This window comes from Panicum virgatum, chromosome 8K (assembly GCF_016808335.1).
Source record: "Panicum virgatum strain AP13 chromosome 8K, P.virgatum_v5, whole genome shotgun sequence".
In the NCBI taxonomy this organism is placed as follows: domain Eukaryota; kingdom Viridiplantae; phylum Streptophyta; class Magnoliopsida; order Poales; family Poaceae; genus Panicum; species Panicum virgatum.
In genome coordinates this window covers 38,854,749-38,876,277 of record NC_053143.1, presented here as the reverse complement: position 1 = coordinate 38,876,277, position 21,529 = coordinate 38,854,749, and the positions used below count along the sequence as shown (strand labels likewise).

Below are 21,529 nucleotides of genomic sequence, written 5' to 3'. Positions count from 1 at the left end.
AAAGCAGTGAGGCTAGATCCACATATGGCCCCACATTAAGAGCCGGACCCTAAAATTAAAATCTCGCGTTCACGCCTTAAAATTTTATCGGAATTGACTAAAATTTGTTGGAGATGATTCAGTATGTCAGGAAGCTACTTTGTGCAAAACAGTATGGCTAGATCCACATGTGGACCCATGTCAAGAGCCGGAACCTAAAATTAAAACCTCACGTTCGCACCTTAAAATTTTAGCGAAATTGGCTGAAATTTGTCGAGATGACTCAATATGGCAGGAGGCTACTTTGTACAAAGTTGTATGTCTAGACCATATGTGGGCCCCATGCCAAGAGACAGATTATGGGACTTAAACCCTATGGGTATCCATTTTGTGTTGGCATTAGAGCTAAATGGGGCCAATAGAGCAGCACTACGGGATGCGCTACATTTGTCATGTGTAACACACGGCAAAGCACATACGACAAACAACGGCCGGCAAAGAGGCTTGCCGTGGGTCGTTTGTTGGACACACGGCAAAGGTTTTGCCATGTGCCCTTGTTGGCTCACGGCAAAATAAAGTGACATGGACGGCCACTTCACGGAAACAGCTCCGTTGTGGCTGCCTCCTCACTGGGCGACTTACCTTCAGCACTACTAGCAGCAGCCTCCGTGGTCCCAGGCGCCACCGCCGCCGCCTGCCCCGTGAGTGAGTTGTATCGACTTGCTACTTTGCTAGTATGGACTATTGAATGGACTAGTGTATCGACTATATACTATGCATTTGGACTATTGTATGAATTTGTATTGACTATTGTATGGACTTGTATGGACTATTGTATGGACTAGTGGTTGTATGGACTTGTGGTTATATGGACTACTGGTTGTATGGATTGCATGTGATGCATATTGCGAATTATGAAATGATTGTAATGTTTATTGCGATATATATGAATTGCCTATGATGTTTATTTGATTGGGTTTCATATACGCGACTGAACAAAAAAAACAAGTTGAATGGCACCTTTGCCGTGTGTCATGGCCCTGGCACACGGCAAAGGTGCCATTTTTTGCCGTGTGTCATGTTCCTGCCTTTGCCGTGTGCAGCACGCCGACGCACGGCAAAGAGATCAGCCTTTGACGTGTGCCTTCCGTTAGGGCACATGGCAAAGGAGCCGTTTTCGTGAAGTGGCCGTCCATGTCACTTTATTTTGCCATGAGCCAGCAAAGGCACACGGCAAAACCTTTGCCGTGTGCCCGACAAACGACCCACGGCAAATAGTCTCTTTGCCGGTCGTTGTTTGCCGTGGGTGCTTGTAATACGGTCTTCAGCTGTCCCTTCAGCTGTGGAGGATCGCTGGGATCCTATGCTCGAGGAAACGTCCGTGCGTCTTCCTGGGCCGCTGTTGGGCTGCTCGTCGCCGCGGGATCCTTTCGTTGGGCTCGCAGATGACGTCGCGGGACAAGGTCCGGTTACATGCCGGACTGGGCCGTCGGCCCCGACGGAGAGCATGGTTGCTTTTGAATCGATACGATTCAGCTTGTCGCCCAGCCAATCGGTACGTTTTACTGAATAGGGACCTGAGCAGTCGCTCTGCGCCTCTCCTTCCCTTCGCAATATCACAGTCGCATGAGGGACATGACAGACACTTCCGCTACATCTTTTCTCCGATGCCAGCACGCCGGTCAAAGAGACGGTCGCTAACTTCACGCATGTTGTATGCAGGGAGGCTCCACCGCCGGTGCTGGTCGCTTCACCACCAAGACAGCGCTTCCAGCAGCCTCCGCAAGCGTTCTCCATTCGGCGCAGCGAGAGGCTGGCGAAGAAGTCGCGTCACTGTGCTACAAATCCCACGGTCCAAGCACAGAACATGATGATGAAGAAGCTGGACCTCACTTCAGACATCCACCCCCAGATGCCTCCTCGTTTCAACATTTTATGAATACGTTCACTTCCACCCTTACCATTTCACAATGTGAGGCCTTGGATGCTTTGTTGCCGGCGGGGATGGGCTCTGCGGCAACAGAGGTGGCGACACCAGTGTCGGTGTCTTGAGATCTTCGTTGATGAGATATTTGGTCGCAAACTCTGTTTTCCATGTTAGGTGAAAACTGTCTTGTACGGAACGTAAGGGGTCTAAATTCCAGGGCCCGTCGCAATGTAGTACGTGAATTGGTCGCTCAGGAGAACATCTCCTTGCTATCTTTACAGGAGACTAAGCTTGATACCTGCTCGGTGGGCTTAATTCTAGATATCTGCGGGGCTGGTTTTGATTATTTTTTCCTGCCGGTGACTAACACGTGTGGGGGCATTTTGCTTGCTTGGAAAAGCAACATTTGGTCGGGAACCACCCCTCTGGTAAGGTCGCATAGCTTGACGGCCAAAGTCACCATGCTGGCGACTGATGAGACCTGGTGACTAACTTCTGTTTATGGGCAGCAAATGGATCAGGAAAAAATCCTCTTTTTGGATGAACTCAGGGATGTGCGTTCTAGCTGCACTGGCACTTGGATGGTCTGGGGCTACTTTAATCTCATCTACAGTGCTGCAGATAAAAATAACGCCCGCCTTAACAGATGGATGATGAGCCGCTTTAGACAATTCATTGATGATGTCGAACTCCAGGAGCTTTATCTTAAGGGGAGATTCTACACCTGGTCGAATGAACGTGACAGACCGACACTTGAACGCCTCAACCGTGTCTTTTCCTCCGAAGAATGGGTCCTTGCCTTCCCCAACCATGAGTTATCTGCGCTAGCAACTGAATGTTTTGATCACGCGTCGCTCCTCCTCAAAACTGACTGCTCACTCCCACAATGTTTGCGCTTCCGCTATGAAAACTTCTGGCCGAAATGCTAGGGCTACTTACAGGTTGTGGAGGCGGCTTGGAATGCCCCCTTGCCTTGGTCGATTCCTGATGCTGATGCTTTTCGTTGCTTAGACTTCAAATTATGGAACACGGCTTAGATGCTGAAGAACTGGAGTGCTAAAAAGGTCGGATTGGTCCGCCTGCAATTAGCGATTGCGAAATTGTTTTCAGACTGGATGCAGCACAGGACACCAGGATTCTGGCGCCACATGAATTGACCTTACGGAGGAAGGCAAAGCTCTGTTCTTTGGGCCTTGCATTGTTTCAAAGAACATTGGTACGGCGGCGTTCTCGGATCACTTACCTTGCCGAAGGGGATGCCAATACAAGATTCTTCCACTTACAAGCCTGCCACAGGAGCCGTAAAGGCCATATTTCAAAACTGAAAACTGATGAGGCCGTACTCTTTAGGGATGATGAGATGGCTAATGCGGTCTTTGAGCACTTTGAGAACATGCTGGGTGCTAGTGGGGATCAGCTCAACCTCATTAATTTTGAAGAGCTGGGTTTACCTTCGGTTCGCGGGACCTTGTTTGACCACTGTTTCAGCAAAGAAGAGGTATGGCAGGCAATTGGGGAAATGCCCACTGACAAGGCACTGGGGCCGGATGGGTTTACAGTCCTTTTTTTCAAGACAGCTTGGCCGGTAATTAAACACGACATCATACGTGCCTTCCGAAGGGCAGGCCTGGTGAAGTGGTGAGAAGCCAACCCACTAAGCACCAGGTCGCGGGTTCGACGCAGCCTCCCTGCAGTTTACTGTAGGGGAAAGGCCTGCCTCGGTTTATCCCTTCCCCAGACCCCACTTATGTGGGAGCCGCCGGCGCTGGGTTTGGATCATGCGTGCCTTCCAGGCTATCTGGTCGCTCGGTGGCCGAAGTTTCTACTTGGTGAACCATGCATACATGGTCCTTCTACGCAAGAAACAGGATGCATCCTCCATCGGCGATTATAGGCCAATAAGCTTGATACATAGCTTCGCCAAGCTTCTCACCAAGGTACTAGCACGCCGCCTTGCACCTCACATGAAGGAGCTCGTCAAGCAAAATCAAAGCGCCTTCATTCAGACCCGGCTCATCCATGAAAATTATAATGCAGTACAACTCGCAGCCAAGCTGCTACACCGGAACAAAATACCATCCACCCTCATCAAGGTCGATATTGCGAAAGCATTTGACACTGTCAACTGGCGTTTGAACCTGCTCCAGCACCTTGGTTTCTCTAGGTGGTGGCTTGATTGGATCTCGTTGATTCTTTCTTCTGCCAGCACAAAGGTCATCTTGAATGGATCCCCTGGAAGAAGAATCTGTCATGCTAGGGGGTTACGCCAAGGCGACCCATTATCTCCATTGTTATTTGTGCTGGTTGTGGAGGGTTTAAATGCTCTCTTGAATTTGGCCGATGGAACTGCCCAGTCACCAAAGCTTGTGACTGTGGAATGTTACAATCCTTGCTACAGAAAAGGCACAGGACTAACCTCACCAATGTTGTTGTACTTTCCATCCTTATATCCCAACTAGCATAGACGCACGTGCGACATGTATGTGATGAGAAACCTAATTAGATTTTAGTTCAAAAGTATATATAATTAAGTATTAATTAATTTAATATTCAAAATAAATTATAAAACCATGTATCATAATAAACTTCACTGCTATCTCATAGTTTAGGTCGACACAAATCTAATGTAACAGGATCGGACTAACGGATAATTAGAAACAAATTATATGCATTATTTCTCTCCATGGAATCAAATTTTCCAAACATAGAAAAAGAAAAGATCTCACCTCCATTCTCCGTCTTAGAAAAAAGAAAAAAGGGTCAAGATCAAGGTCAAAATTAATCATGTGCACGGGTACATGTAGTGCCGAATAAAACTCAGTAACTTATCTCAAAACACTTTGAAGCTCTAGTGTTAATAAATTAAACACGAAGCACTCATGTAGTCGAAAGGAATCATTTCGGCAAATAATATAATCACTAATTTAATTATCCGTATTTATGATATATTGACGGTGATATACTGCAAAAATCAAATACTAAGCACCAAGTTTAGCATTCTATTTTTGCGATATGCAACTGACACATGTTTGATGGGTTTTATAGATGGGAACATATTAGGTGCAAACTAATTTTTTCGTGCAAACCATGCAAACTTCAATCTGGACCACCAGATCAACATTGCTTGTATTTCTGTATTTATCCCACCTATTTTTGTATTTATGAAAAAATATAAAAATAGGATGGACTTTGGTGAATGGAAAATGTTTATTATTAAATAAATTAATAATAATTGGAGTGTTGGTTGATGCATCATGCTATGAAGTAGAATGTACTCTTGGGACATAATTTTCTATCCATACTTCTAGGTATTAGTACTGAAGTGGAATAGGATGTATCTACATCAATTTCTCCGCCTCTTCTTAAATTTAAAGTCACATAGTTATATCTTATTTTGGCCATATATTTTTAAAAGCATATTCATTTTTATGATTTTATTAGTGCAACCATGATATAGCGTGCTTTCTAGTGCCCATGAAGCTGCATCCCGAATTCCTTCATCCCAAGTCCCAACCGATGGTTCAGCTCACACTGCCGCGTGGGGCCCATCTGGGCTTGGGTCTTTCCTCCATCGTCCTCTGCTTCTAGAGCGTTCAATTCGCAACAGTTCGTCGGAGCCCGGCAAATAGAGATTGGCAGTAGGCAGGGCAGTCTCGTCTCGGTTTGTCCAGCGATTGGATCACGCCGTCCAGGTCCCTACTCACTGGCCATCTCGCACTCGGGGATCGCCGTGAGTTCCGTGGAGAACCGCTCGAGCTGCCTCCCGGGGCGGGCCGCTGCTGGCTGCCTCTTCCGCTGCGCCGCCGCCTTGTAGGACAGGGTCCGCCTAGCCTCCGGCGGCGCGAATATGAGAGGCGCGACGGTGATGCCCGACCCGACCGCGGCGGAGGCCCTGACGGCGACGCGGCGACCCCCTCGTGGTGGCGCGCCCCGGCGGGGAGCACGAAGTAGATCGGCCCCGCGCGGAGCTCCTCGGACGGGGCGGCCGCGGCCACCGGGCCCTCGAATCCCACCCGATCCGCGTCGCACAGGAACCACCCGCCATCGCTGGAGGCGTCCTCGAGCACCCGCGCCACCGTGGCCGAGCAGGGGTATACTCCCGCAGCTCCTCGGACGGCAGTAGCACCAGCGGCACGGTGCAGGAGACCGGGAGAGGAAGCTCGGACGCCGCGACTGTGGAGGACGATTTTTTTTATTAGCAAAATGCCCGTGCAATGCTACGGTTAAACAATTACTATGCTACTTTTTTTAAGAATTCTACAAAGTTTTATTTTATCTTTTCTACTTATACTTTATATTGCACTTAATGAATCTCTCTCTAAATATATTCTCCATATTTCCTTCTATCTATGTACTCATTGTACCTCTGCCATTTTTATTTGTCAATAGATTTCCTAGAGAGTAGTGATAAAAATAAGGGAAATTTGTCTGCAGGACACTGTGAAAATGTAGTTTTGTGTGTAACACACCACAAAATTCAATATTGTCTCTAACACACCGTGAATGCTTGATTTGTTCCGCAACACATCATAGCAATTATAATAATTATTTTCAGCTGAACGAAGATGTAAATAGACCATTTTGCCCCCGGGCCCTTGCGTCCTTCCGCATCATCCTCTCCCCTCCTCGAACGGAAGGACGGTGACGCGGCCCTTGCGTGAACTCGAGCCCCAGCGCAGGACGCGCCGGAGATGCAGACCACGCCGTCCAGCAAGAGCCACTCCCGACAGAGGCGACGCTCGGATGCATCGGCCTCTTCCCGGCGGCCTTGTCGTGGGCACGAGCGCCGCCGCGCAGCATGGACTCGAGGTCGAGCAGCTCCTTCTCCCGGACGCCGATTCCAGTGGAACGGGATCTCCAAGTCCGCCTCGGCGCACCACGCTCTGACGGCCGGGACCATGGCCCGCCGCTCCAGCTGCGCGCTGAGGATCTTGAGCACGTCGAGGACGCGGTCACCGAGGTCGCCAACAAGACCACGGCGGCCGCGTGCGCCGGCGCGTCCCCGCACCGGCACCAGTCGGCCGCGACGCAGGGCACGCCCAGCAGCTCCAGCTCGGCGCGGCGCCACGCCGCCATCCTCCGCGAGTCGCCGCCGTGCCCGGTCACGTGGAGCCCCAGCGGAGGTGCGGCGGCATCGGAGCACATCGGGGGTGCAGCAGCGTCGGAGGCCCCGGCGGCGTGGAGGGCGGCGGTGCCGCGACGGAGCGGCGGCGTCGCGGGGTGCCGTGGCGTCGGAGGTGCGGCGGCGTCGGAGCACGTCGGAGGTGCGGCGGCGTCGGAGGCCCTGGCGGCGTGGCGGGGCGTCAGTTTGCCGGGGTGCCCAGCGCGCCGCCATCCCCGCGCGAGCAGGGGAGGGGGGACCAGGGGAGGCGGCGCATGGTCGCGCCGGCCCGAGACGGCCATGGACGCCGTCTCCGTCGCGCAAGGGCCCGGAACAGAGGGAGGCCGCCGGCAAGGGGAGCAGAGGGAGGCCGCCCGCGCACCTGAGGTGGGGCCGCTCCGCCGCGCTGCGCTCGGGCCGCCGCCGGGGAAGGAGCGGGTCCGCACCTCCATGGGAGAGGGAGGGAGGAGGGGGCGGCGGATCTAGCCGCCGGCGCCATTGAAGGGGAGGAGAGGCGCCGACTTGCGCCTCGCGGCGGCGCCCCTGCTCCGAGCTCCGCCGCTGCCCCCGGCGGCGCTGTGGGGGGGAGCTCTGTCGCGGACCCCGACGCGGCACCTCGAGCTCTCCGGCAAGCGCGGCTCGACGCAGCAGCACGGCGAGCGCGCGGAGAATGGCGGCCACGGTGCATCGCGTGACGGCAGAGGCGAAGGAGAGGGAGAGAAAGATGACAGGTGGGGCCGAGGGCAAATAAGACTTTTTACCTCTTCTCCCAGCCAAAAATGATTAGTTTATTTGCAGTGGTGTGTTGCAGACCAAAGAACTCTTTTGCAATGTGCTGCAAACAAATTCAACTTTGATGATGTGTTGAGTACAAAATCTCACTTTCGCAATGTCCCACGGACAAATTTCCCTAAAAATAACTACAACCATATTTTACCTAGGACGCATCTTGAGATGGACATGAATAGAGTGAATATGGTGTGAATACACAAGTAGATGTAATGGCAGAAGATGAATCATAAATAAGAAAATAAAAACAAATGGAAAAGTATATTGTACTTCCATGAGCTGGCCGAAGGAGCCCACTGCTCATTTAATTCTAGGGTTCCTTTCTCTCGAGCCATGACTAATCCAAGCCATAAGTGTGTTCCTTTCCTCAATTCTCTGTTCTCAGGTAACTCAGTGCTGCCACTCACAAAATCGATCGCCGTCAGCCAACATCTCGCAAAAGGGTCTAGAAAAATCGAATGCCAATGGCGTGGTCTTACCTCTAGTGCTCCAAATTTTGTTGGAGATGGCAACCTGAGCTAGTTGTTGCATGAAATCTGCAAGCATTCACAAGGCTTTGTACCAAATGTCTTATGGTTTCTGCACTTGAGTTATGTCACACCCGGTTTCAGAAAGAAGCCGAATGCATAATTATATGTATGTCAGAATCAAGTTTCATACATATAGTGACATTATAAGTGAATAATCAGTAACAGTATCATGTAAAGAGAATTACAACAATTAAAAGATTATCAGAGTTACATAACTTATCCTAGAAACGAAGGCTTCAAACTTCACAGGCAATCGACTGGGTCTGCGTACGCCTAGAACTCAGCAACACCTTCAATAGACTTCACCACAACTTTCTCCTTCTGAGCAACAGTAAGTAAGGGTGAGTACATTTATGGTTGGTACTCAGCAAGGCCACAAGAAATAACCAAAAAATGATTTAATTTCATCTTTAAGTTAAATTAATCGTATAAGGGTCCAAACCACTGTTAACCGTGAGCACGGCTGATATTTCAGTTTTACATTCTGCAGAGGTTGTACACTTTACCCACAATTCGTGTTTCCCATGTCGCCCGAGGTAGCTAGCCTCTTAAACACTTCCTTTATATTTCAGTTTTACATTCTGCACAGGTTGTACACTTTACCCATAATTCGTGTTTCCCATGTCGCCCGAGGTAGCTAGCCTCTTAAACACTTCCTTTGGTGAGTAGCTAGAGATCCACTACGAGGCCTTTACAAATATTCCCTAATATGTGACAATCCGCTAAGATTTTAAGTCAAAGCGGTCATAAGCCTCCCTAATGAGGCGGTACCTTAGCCAAGGACCATAAACAAAGCCTCTAAGAGGACCGAGCTATACCCCGTCGATGCATCCCCTCTTGTCCTTTCGGTAAGATTGTCACAAGTTAGAGTCTGTAATTAATCAGCCAAGACTAGAGCCATGTAGTATTGTGGTTATACTGTTTTCTCGGGTGGTTCTCCATATTCCAATTAAATCATAATATTCTCATAAATAAGCATAGATAGAAAGATGGTTAGGGTCACTTGCCTTTCTCCAACGAAAAGCTACTCTTACTGCTCTTCAGATTTTGTTCACTTGGGAAAACTTGATCTTCAAACTTCGAACAGCGATTCTTCTACTCGGAGTAATCAACGAGCAACCATACAAAACAAACAACAAACATAACTAAGAACAATACACCACAACAAAAGAAAGACTTTTAAAGGAACGTACTAAAGGACAAGGCTCGATTCTAAGGATCACACTAGCGCAAGACACGCTAAGAACAAAACTAAAGGATAGGGCTCGCTGCTATGGTTATGAGAGCGCAAGAAACACAGAAAATGGAGCTAGTTTTGAAAAGAAACAACTATCGAAGGATTTATATTATTTTTGAACAAAGAACTATGAGCTTCATTTATTTTAATTAGAAACCACATGTAAAAAATATTTAAAAGAAAAATATCTTTGGTTGTAAGTAACACATATTATGTTTTTATTTGCAAAGGCGAAGTAGAACTTATTCAAATTTTATATATGATTGTCTATGTATAAATTATACTAATTAAACAATTAATTTGAAAGAAACTTGTGAGAGCATCTCAATGCACAATTTTATATGATTATTGTTGAACTAACAAGCTAAATTATAAACACATTTGAGTTGACATTAATCAAGTTAACATTACTTATAAAAACCGGAGCAAACATCTAATTAGCTTTTAATTAGAAAGACTAGATGAGAGAACATTAATCAAATTAAATCTAAATTTAATTTTAAAAGAGGAACTACAGCACAACAACGTCGCTCGACGATGGCTTATGCTAAAATGAAACTAACGCAATAAGAACAGGTCGAAACGGATCTAAAACGATGAAGCTATGGCAAAAACAAGGCTGCATGGACCTAAACGCGAGAGAACAGCATATTCCAGGGACCAATCTGCAAATTTGCGAGCTCCACCATGGCTGCCGGACAGAACCTTGTTGGAGTCCAAATTCCCACCGATTTAGGCCACGAGAGACAGCGAGAAGCGGGGGAATTGAAAGGGGATGATGAGAGGGTTCTGTTTTATACCTTACTTGCACCGGGGACACACCGTGGCGGTGGGAATCGAAGCCAAAAGGAGGCGGCGTTGGTCTGTTCGTGACCAACGAACAGGCCTGGGCGACAATGCCTAGGTGCGCTAGTCTGGATCGAGCAGGGGGCGAGGACGACTGGGCGTTCGGCCGTTGTGGTGGCGTTCTGTTCGTGGTCAGGCAAACAGGACTGGGCGGCGGTGGTGCTAAGGTTTGAGGCGATGCAAGGCTGCACAGCAAGGGGGTGACGAGGCAGGCAAGGGGCGGCGGTGCTACTGTCCCTCGCGAGTAGAAGGGGGAGAGCGACGGCAGCCTCTGCTCGACTCGCGGTGGCGTCGTGCACTCGGAAGAAGAGGGGCGACGCAGGGGGTCATGGTCTCGTGGAGGCTAGGGCCGGTGGAGGGGCTCGAGTGCTCGCTCTCTTTACACTACTACAGAATTGGCCATTGCCAACGCTATCACCGCCGGTTTAACATGAACCGGCGGTGATGAGGTATCACCGCCGGGTCCCGAGTGGGTGGCCGTAGTGGCCGTTGGAACCGGCGGTGATGCTGATTATCACTGCCGGTTCGTGTTCCGAACCGTTGGTGATGTCCTGCGGGCATATCACCGCCGGTTTGTAACACGAACCGGCAGTGATAAGAAGCATCACCAACGGTTCGTGTTACAAACCGGCGGTGATAAGCCTGTACAGTACAAAACCCCAACCCCTCCTTCCTCCTACCACCTTTCTTCTCCAACCCGACGGCCACACCTCTCTCCTCCATTGTTGCTGTCGGATTTTGCCGAAATTCTCATGAAACCTCACCATTTTTGATGTATTGGCTCCACCAACTTATTCTAAGGTTAGTAGCCATCAATTCATTGGCTTTGTACCCATTTTCTTGGGATTAATGATGCATTTCGTGATGAATTGATCAAGGAGGGTTTTTTTTCTCCATTTTTGGATCATTTCTCATCATTGGGGCTTCTTTTTTTGTTGTTTGAGTGAACCAACTTGTGATAGGTTTGTTGCTAGCAATCCATTTGATTCATAGCCTTTATCTTAGGATTATTCATTCATTTTGTGATGAATTGATCAAGGAGAGTATCTTTTTCTTCACTTTAGGATAAATTCTCATGAACACTCATCATGAAGTCATCATGGAGGCTCATTAAATTTTGAGGACTGGACTTCACATATTTGATTCAAGGTAAGAACTAGCTCTTTATGGTTAGATTGTTGTCATAATTGCGATGATTGGGATGTAAGGGGTCTTTCTTAATTAGTTTATAGGATATTTATTAATTGTGATGATCGAGATGTAAATGCTTTTTCTTAATTAATTTAGATGGCATTTCTTAGTTTTGATGATAAGGAACTTGACAAAAATTGAAGTAGATATTTTAATTATTGAAGTAAAGCCTCTTTCTTAATTGATTTAGATGGCCCTTAAAGTGTGATATTTGTTACGAAACTTGATAAACTGAAAATCTATGTGTTGAGATGATAATTTTACTAAATTCAGATTCTTGGATGTTTTCTTGTGTGCATAGATAAATCGAGGTTGGATGTACGGTACAAAGGCTGGAAATTTGGATTTTGTCAATGGTGTGGACTCGTTTGTACAGACTGCCAAGGCACACAAGAATCTACAAGATGATGGCTACGTGTATTGCCCATGCATTGATTGCAAAAATCAGAAGCAGTTTGGCAATGTTGAGCAGATCCGCTTTCATCTGTTATTTAGAGGTTTTATGCCCAACTACCAAGTTTGGAACAAGCACGGTGAGGTTGGTGAGACAATGCACTCCGTCCATGAGGACAGGCATGAAACAGTGGAGGAAACAACTAACCCGGAAATAGTAGAGGAAACCGGACATGAAAGCGTAAATGAAACCATGCAGGAAACATTAGTTGCTGATGATGTTGTGGATGCACTAGACCAGATGATACGTGATGCGGAACCGGACTTTCTTGACAAAAAGAATCTGAAGAAGTTGGAGCAGATGAGGATAGATGCAAGAACACCACTTTACCCAAGTTGCAGCGTGTCTAAACTTGAAGCAAACCTGATGCTATTGGAGATGAAGTCTAGTAATGGTTTGTCAGACAAGGGATTTGATGATTTGTTAAGCTTATTGCAGAAGTTGCTGCCAAGCCCTAACGGGTTGCCTGAAAACACATACCAGGCGAAGCAAATGATTTGCCCAATGGGACTGGAGGTACAAAAGATCCATGCATGCCCTAAGGATTGCATCTTGTATCACGGCAAATATGAAGACTTGGATGCATGTCCAGTGTGCTCAGCTTCACGGTACAAATGTCCTGAATCAGCATTGTCAATGAAAGGTGACCGCAACAAACGACCACCTGCCAAGGTCGTCTGGTATTTTCCTATCATTTCTCGTTTGAAACGGTTGTTTGCAAACGCGAAGACTGCCAAGCTGATGAGGTGGCATGCCGAAGATCGACTCGTTGATGGGAATCTCAGACACCCTGCAGATGGTTCACAGTGGAGAGCTATCAACTACAAATACAAGAATCGGTTTGCAAAGGAAATAAGAAACATAAGATTCAGTTTGAGTACGGATAGGATGTGTCCTTTTAACATGGTGAGCAGCAAACACAGTACGTGGCCTGTAACTCTTTGCATATACAACCTTCCTCCTTGGTTGTGTATGAAGCGGACCTACATCATGATGCCATTACTAATCCAAGGGCCAAAACAACCTGGAAATGATATCGATGTGTATTTGGAACCACTGGTGGATGATCTAATGAAGTTGTGGAACGATGGTGTCAAGGTGTGGGATGAGTACAAGCGACAACACTTCACTCTGAAGGCAATGTTGTTTGTAACAATCACAGACCTCCCCGGCCTTGGTAGCTTAGCAGGCCAAGTAACGAAGGGTTACAAGGGATGTGTGGTTTGTTTGGATGATACCGACGCAAGATGGTTGAAGAATAGCAACAAAATGGTTTACATGGGTCATCGTAGGTTCCTTCCAAAGGCTCACCCATATCGCCGGAACAAGAAATCCTTTGATGGTACAAGGGATGAACGTTTACCTCCCAAGTTTCTAGATGGGAAGGAGATATACAAGAAGGTTAGTAAACTAAGAGTTGTACTAGGAAAGGGCAAAGGAAGTGTACCCGCTCCAGCTGATTCGTTGTGGAAAAAAAATTCCTTGTTCTGGAGACTCCCTTATTGGCAGGACTTGATTGTTCGTCGCGCACTTGATGGCATGCATCTAACTAAAAATGTTACCGAGAGCACGCTCGGAACATTAATGGCCATGAAAGGTAAAGAAAAAGACTCACTTGAAACTCGACAGGACCTGCAAGATATGAATGTCAGAAGTGAGCTGCATCCAATTACTCAACATGATGGGAAGACGAAGCTTCCGGTTGCATTTTGGACCTTGGATAAAATTGAGAAAAAGAAAATTTGTAGCTTCTTCCACGAACTCAAAGTGCCAACGGGCTACTCATCAAACATCAGAAGGCTTGCGAACATGAAGGAGTTAAAGTTCAACATGAGCTGCATGAAGGCCCATGACTGCCACATCATTATGACACAGTTGCTCTCAGTTGCTCTGGGGGGCGTGCTTCCCGTGAAGGTCAGAGATCCAATCATAAAGTTGTGCTCATTCTTCAACGCAATCTCACACAAGGTCATAGACCCAAACACACTTGACAAGCTGCAAGCAGACCTGATTCACACAATTAATCGGCTCGAGATGCATTTTCCACCAACTTTCTTTGATATATCAGTGCATCTTATCACTCACCTTGTTGCCCAGATAAAAGCTCTTGGTCCAATCTTCTTGCATCAGATGTTTCCTTTCGAGAGGTTGATGAGTGTTCTAAGAAAATATGTTCGGAATAGATATCGTCCAGAAGGGTGCATGGTTAATGGATGGTGTACAGAGGAGGCAGTTGAGTTCTGCACATACTACCTGGATCTTAATAGAATGGGAGTTCCAGTATCTCATCATGAGGGAAGGCTGGGGGGCAGAGGTATGATTGGTGAGCAATCAGTTCGTATCGATGACCTGGCTAGTTTTAATCAGGCACATTTCACCGTTCTGCAGCAGGCATCTATAGTCTCACCTTATATTGAAATGCACAAGAGAGAACTACAAGGTAAATATCGCGGTAGGTCAGAAGCATGGCTCACAAAACAACATAAAGAGGAGTTTGGAAGCTGGTTACGACTTAAATTAGCAGGTGTCGATACCGGCAATGCTCAACTAGATCTTTTGGCCATCGGTCCATCTAGTACGGTCCTAAAGTTCCAAGGATATGAGATAAATGCATACACATTTTACACTAGAAAACAAGATGAGAAAAGCACCAACCAAAATAGTGGTGTCCGTATCGATGCTTACAACGACAATCGTCAATTGGAGACATATTATGGGTTCATAGAAGAGATATGGGAGCTAGAGTACGGACCACTAAAAATCCCTCTTTTTCGGTGCCAGTGGATCAAGCTTCCTAAGGGTGTGTTCACGGACAAGTACGGCATGACGGTCGTTGACCTCACCAACATAGGGTATAGGGATGAACCATTCATATGGGCTAAAGATGTAGTCCAAGTCTTCTATGCAAAGGACCTAGCGAATGAGGGCAAACATGTGGTGCTGCAAGGGAAAAGGAAGATCGTCGGTGTTGAAAATATGACCGAGGATGAAGAGAAGGGATTTCAGGACATGCCTCCACTTGGACCCGATATCGACCTACCTGTGTTTGAAGAGGGAGAAGAACCAGCTTATGTGCGACTTGATCATAACGAGGCCCTCATCGTCAATTGAAGCTATCTTTTCACTATTTATGTACTAATTTAACCATGTAATATTTAGAAAGAATTAAAGTATTTTTATTAATTATATGCCTCCACTTCGTATGGTGTAAAACTTATTAATTATATGTCGTGAATGGATTGCCTCCACTTTGTCTTGATTGAAGTAGACATATATGCCTCCACTTTGTCTTGAATGAAGTGAGCATGTGAAGTGCCTGCAGGGGCTCAACACCGCCGGGTTGGGAGTAGACCCGGCGGTATAGACACTCAACACCGCCGGGTGGTGTTTAGGACCGGCGGTGTAGATCATAAACACCGCCGGGTGTGGGCTGGACCCAACGGTGTAGATCATCAACACCGCCGGGTGAGGGCTGGACCCGACGGTGGAGCCCTGTTTTCCTTTTTTTCCCCTAGCGCGCGCCCCAATTCTCAGTCGCCACTCCACCACCCCAAATCTCAGACGCGCGCCCCGAGCACCGGCGCCCCATCCCCGAGCCCCGGCGCCGCCGTCCCCGAGCCCCGGCGCCGCCGTCCCCGAGCACCGGCGCCCCGTCCCCGAGCCCCGGCGCCGCCGTCCCCGAGCACCGGCGCCCCGTCCCCGAGCCCCAGCGCCGCCGTCCCTGAGCACCGGCGCCCTGTCCCCGAGCCCCGGACGCACCGCCATCCCTGAAGTTAAGCAGCAGATCTCTCTTCCCTGGCGGCGACGACTGGGCCGAGCGGCGGCGCCATCTGTCCTGTCTTCGCCCAGCGCTTTGCCGGCGACGAGCGTATCCTCCAGGTATGTCCGCCCCCTTCTCTTTCCTTCCGCTGTGCGAGACGGAGCACCCTAAACCCTAACAAAACTATTTGTGTTCGGATCTGAATCCAGTTACAATATATTACCTACTAGCATCGATTTCGTTTGAAAGAATTATCGCGTGTACATGTGTACACCCCATGTCCTATGCTAACTGGAGAGAAACACAATTTTGCTTCAAAAGCTTCTGATGCAGCCTTGGATGTCAAGGTCATATGTGTTCTGCTTCGGCATGCATAACTTATAACTGAATCACCTACTTTACCATGGTTTTCCTTAAAATTCAGTTAAAGTAGTCAAGGTCACGGGGTTACATGGGTAGATCTGCTGCTTATATAAGCACAGCCTTTCAGAAAATAGGTTTTAGGCATCAGTTGGGTAGTTCAGCTGCCCCGATTCCCTTTGGTTGATTTGCAACTGACTAAAGTGTTTGTCCATCTTAGATTAGCTTCTGTGGTTATGCATTCCATTAAGACAGTATCTTGAATTCATTTGATGATGTGACAAACAGCATATGATAAATTCTGAAGAAGTGTATTTTAGTTCCCTTTTTCCATCATAATATGTTCATTGGTCTTAGTGCGTTGCATACTCCCATTTCTAGCAAGCAGTAGCATTAGTATACAAGAAGATCAGTCTAGCCTTTTTTTATTTGCTGAATGAAAGAGCAAGATGGATCAGGCCATGCCTTGTTGTGCAGCTCGATCTCCGATCCATCACCTGCACACACATATACATACATGCATGTGTTTCAGAAATAATCATTGGAGGGATGTATCGAATCATTATTGGAGAACTCATTAGCAACCATGCATATAATTAAAAGCCACGAGGAATATTTGCCAAGCTTAGTCAGCAAGTTGGACGATGGAGAACAGCTAATATGTGGAGAGCGACCACACCATGCATCATCAGTAGCAGGCAGCAGATGGCTGGTTGCATTCTTGGATGCATGCATGATAGCTACAATGCACTCACCGTGGGGTATGGCCACTTGGAGTGCTGCTGCCACCATTGCTTGAGGATGCTGGTGGTGTCCCCAGGCAGCTTCCCGGCCCTCCTTTTCCGAAGGATTTCTTCCCTCACATCCTCTATTCTTGACTTGAAACCCTGCAACGAATTCGACATGGACCTCACATCAGCTTAAAGCCTAAAATCTCAGTTTATTTGCTAATTCCTCTGTTCCAAATTGTAAGTTGTTTTGGCAAATTTTGATGTAAAAGTTAAACCAGCTTCAAATTTAGGTATAATGGGGCGATTTTCACGATTCAAGTCTCGTCGTGGGAAACAAGCTGAAGCTGAGAATAATGCGGAGAATGATGATGGAGGGGCCCGTAGTAATCCTGAGGGTGGAGGGGATGGAAGCCCTTCTGAGTACTTAAACCTCAACCAAAATGATGAGGTAATTCAGTGTCGCATATATGTGTGCTCTTCTAATTGGTCAATTGTAGGAAATAATTGTTCAACATATGTGCAGGCGCCAGCTCAGACTGAGGAAGAGACCACAACATCAGCTGCCGGTAGGGCCAAACGAGGTCGGAACAAGATGCCTAAGGGTCGGTCTCTTATTACCGAGCTCGATGAATTAGGTGAGCCCGTCGCTCCTGTCAAGGTGATGGGGCCATACAAGTCAGCTATTGGGGTGGTGGTGAAGGAAAATGTGCCCATCACGTACATGTATTGGAATGCGAAGGATAAGACTTGGGTGGTACCGGACTCAATCAAGGAAATATGTTGGCCCAAGTTGAAAGAAAAGTTCATCTTCCCCGAGGATTCAGAGCCATTAGCACGGCGTCAAGCACTGTTTCTCATGGGCAACTCTTTCAGATACTTCAAATTTACCTTGAACAAGCATGTGAAGAATGAAACTGAGCCAGATTGGAAGGATTTTCCGAACCAACGACCTTTTTGGGAACAGTTTGTCTTGTACAAGAGGTCAGAGGAGGCACAAGCTAGCAGCGCCACAAATTCACAGAATTGTAGGAAAAATGATAAGCCCCATAAGACCGGCTCTCGTGGGTATATTAGAAAAATACCCGAGTGGGAGGAGCAAGCAGAGAGGCTGGTCCATAGTGGTGTTACGCTGCAGACAGATGGGTGGGATCCTCGGGCCGTGAGGTATCTTCTAGCGAGGGGTGTGTACTACAATCCTGATGGTTCCCTTGGTTTTCGTGATCGTGATGCTAAGGATCTTGGACACAAGATTCAGGAAGCACACGAGGCTGCTTCCACTGGCGCTTTCGTGCCAGACAGGGAGAACGATGAGCTGACTCGAGCACTTGGATCCAAAGAGCACCCAGGGCGCACACGTGGGGCCGGCAATGTTCCATGGAGGTGTGCCTTCCCCGAACATTTGGGCACATACAGGAGCCGTGGGAGGAGGAATGCTCAACAACAGGCCGAGTGGCAAAGTCTTTTACAAGCTGTCCGTGAAGAAGTAAATGCAACGAATGAGAAGTTTCGGGCTGAGCTTGTGGAATCACTTTCCCGTGGTGCTCCCTTGGCACCAGGAGAAGCAATGAGAGATGTTGCGCCAGATCTTACAAGTCCACAAGGGTTGGTTCGGAGTAGCTGTGGAAGCACTGCGTTGCCTGAGGAGGATGTTGGAGTCACCTTCCCTGTGGATAAGATCACACAACCAACAACCTGCAAGCTATACATCCATCAGAAGTTCTTTGATATGAAGGTGGCTGTAGGTCAGGCTTGGCCAACCGGCAAAGGGGTTATGCTGCATAATCGCCCTTTACCTGAAGGTTATGCAAAGGTTACTGTTGATTCTCTTGTTAAGAGGAAATACAAAAATGTGGAGTTGGATATCCCCGGTGATGACAGTAGGTTGCTAGGGGATAACATCGGAGGATTTGTGGCGTGGCGGAAACGCTACATAATATTTGAATCAGAATCTGAGTCATCCGATGATGATCCTCGAGAGTCACCGGAGAGGGACCTACCTCCTTCACCAAAGTCCAACAGAGAATCAAGCCCGCCATCACCTCAAAGAGAGTTAACTCCTCCTAGCCCTCCTAAAAAAAGGTGAACATCATCGAGAACACAGAAAATATCATCTCAGAAGCAATATTCAGAACCGGCAGAAAAGCCAGAGGGACCATGTGAAGGGACGGGCAAGAAACAGGTGAGTGGAAGCATAACATCGCTACTCAAAGAAAAAGGAAAGAAAGTAGAGGAGGACTTCATAGTCCCCAAAGGTGCAATGGACCATTTCTTAAACTTAATGAAAATGCCGCAAACTGGAAATAATCAACATCTGCTTTCAGACTATGAGCGAACTATGAATATAGAGAGGTGGCGTGAAGGAACCCGAGCTGCACACAAGTTAAATGTAGCTGAACGGGCCGCATTTTGTGAACAAAACAACATGACAGAGTTAGAACTTCTTCAAATTGAGTATGGAGAAGATTGGTGGAAACAACCATTGCCACTACCACCGATTATCTGGAAATTTGAATTGGGGAAAGATCTGGTGGCCCCAGAACAAATCCTGAAGCTACCCACAAGAATGCGACAGTTGCATTCTTGGTACAAGATGCAAAAAAGTAAGCTGTTTGGGGCAAGTTATCTTGATGAAGATCTTCATAAGGGGGAAGGCAGAGTGTGGGTTGATTTCGAGCACTTGTATCATTTCTACCAACAGGGTGCTCTCGACGTCTCAATTATGACCTTGTGGACTGTGTAAGTATCCTCACTACTGATCATCTGTCATCATTTATCACTCATTAGCATGTTTAACTTTTCATTATTTTTTTCTAGAATGGAGTCACACAAATGTAGACGATGTGGGATTAACAATATAGGCTTCTTGGACCCTAGCACCGTACATGAGAACACAGTCAATTTACCAAGTACCGTTGACTACTTGTACAAAGCTTTCCTCTCCATGCAGGATAAAAGATCCATACTTCTTTCATACAATTGCTTGTAAGTTTGTTTTTTAATTCCATATCAAAGTTATTCTCACCACGGTTATTATTAATTTGCTTTGTTGTGTCTTATATACAGTTATCATCATGTCCTACTCGATATCAACCTTAACAATAGTCGAATCGAGGTTTATGACTCACGAAAGAGGCCATTATCACTAATCCAGCCCGTCATTGATGTCGTCAACAAGTAAGTAAAGCAAGTGAATTTATACGATATTTCAATGTCGTGTGTCTTATTCATGCAATTTCTATTTCATAATTTCGCTCATATATAGGGCCTTCGCTAAGTACCGTAAGAAAAGCAAAATCCATAGACCTTTTTGGGGAGACTTCACTGTAGAAGAGGCTAAATACATCCTCAAGCAGCCTCCGGGCAACGATCACTGTGGGTTCTATGTAATGCATTACATGCACTGCTACACCGGCGATTGCAGAAGCGCCGAAATGGTTTGTATGAAATGGTTAATTGATATATGTTCTTGTGTCTTGAATTTTCTAACTTGTCTGATATCTTGTTGTTGTGTCATTTTTTTTCCAGAACACTGAGTTGGATTCACGTGAATTGCTCATGGGCGAGCTAGTAGCACTTCAAGAAGAACTAGCTGGATGGCTTGTGGACTACGTGGTGAAGCCAGGATCTAAGTACAGCATAATCTAGGTGTAATGTCTAGATTGTATCGTTCTTGTCAAGCATTGTAATATATTTGGTGTATGGACTAGATGTTCTTAAACTTGATGCGTGGACTCTATATTTTTTATTATGATGTTTGAACTCTCTCATTTGATTTCTTCCATGTCTACGAGAATTTATGCAAAGGACCAAAGGTATGTATACACCCATTTTAAGCCGCCCTTGCTTGCAGGTCAATCACTTTAATTCAACTTCTTATGATCCTTCTCTGTGTTACTGCAGAATCTGTGGTCGTGGTTTATCAATGATGAAGTTGCTGATAATGTTTGTACTTCTAATTCTACCTTGCTTTCACTAGCACTGGCTCTGGTTGCCTTCTCTTATTTGCATCGCACCCAGAATTGATCATATAAGCCATGTGCTTGCTTTAAAGTTTTAATAGTTTACCGCCTTGGCTATCAACAATACTCTGTAACTGTTCTATCTAATATCATGCAACTTTTCTTACCAGGTTATCTTTCTGCTTGAGTTCATAAAGTTTGAAGACAAGTCTGTAGCATGGAAAAGTGGTGGTCCAGGTTTGCTTCTTACTCGTGCAATCAAAAAATACTGTGGCAAAAGCATACAGCTGATTGTTGGGGATGTAGAGCTTAGAGGTGTCATCAAGTCCAATTTGGTCAGTAGATGTCCTTTTAGTTGTTTTTTTTATGTCTTTGCATTTGCATGAATATTCCTGTTTACAACTCAGTTACTTTATCTTGCTAGAATGTCAAGTGCTTTGAAAACGAGGATGTTATTTTTGAACTGATGTGGGGGTTAAAGCATGTTCTGTCTTATTACGTTCGCCAAGAAAGAGGCAACATCATTCTCGAGTATCGTCTCCCATTATCTCAAGGACTTAAAGACTGCATGAGTAAATATGAAGTCATTATTCCTACAGAAGCAGTAAGAACTGAACTTTCTTGCAATTGCCCAGTTGTACTCTTCTTTAGTGTATAATTTTCAT

General features: G+C 46.7%; 1 protein-coding gene across 1 annotated transcript; it reads left to right on the top strand.

The window, feature by feature from the left end:
• Nucleotides 1-19,225: 19,225 nt before the first annotated feature.
• Nucleotides 19,226-20,668, top strand: LOC120644596. The gene is made up of 5 exons (XM_039921243.1): nucleotides 19,226-19,641; nucleotides 19,720-19,887; nucleotides 19,969-20,079; nucleotides 20,168-20,339; nucleotides 20,431-20,668. Exons 1-5 carry the CDS (start codon nucleotides 19,241-19,243, stop codon nucleotides 20,548-20,550), a joined length of 972 nt encoding a protein of 323 aa, XP_039777177.1. The 5' UTR covers nucleotides 19,226-19,240; the 3' UTR covers nucleotides 20,551-20,668.
• Nucleotides 20,669-21,529: the final 861 nt, after the last annotated feature.

Excerpts from the sequence above, each read along its gene's own strand:
- LOC120644596 (XM_039921243.1), top strand. The coding sequence starts at position 19,241 with ATGAATATAGAGAGGTGGCGTGAAGGAACCCGAGCTGCACACAAGTTA. Across the intron at positions 19,642-19,719 it reads ATTATGACCTTGTGGACTGT|AATGGAGTCACACAAATGTA; the intron begins GTAAGTATCCTC and ends ATTTTTTTCTAG. Across the intron at positions 20,080-20,167 it reads GTCATTGATGTCGTCAACAA|GGCCTTCGCTAAGTACCGTA; the intron begins GTAAGTAAAGCA and ends GCTCATATATAG.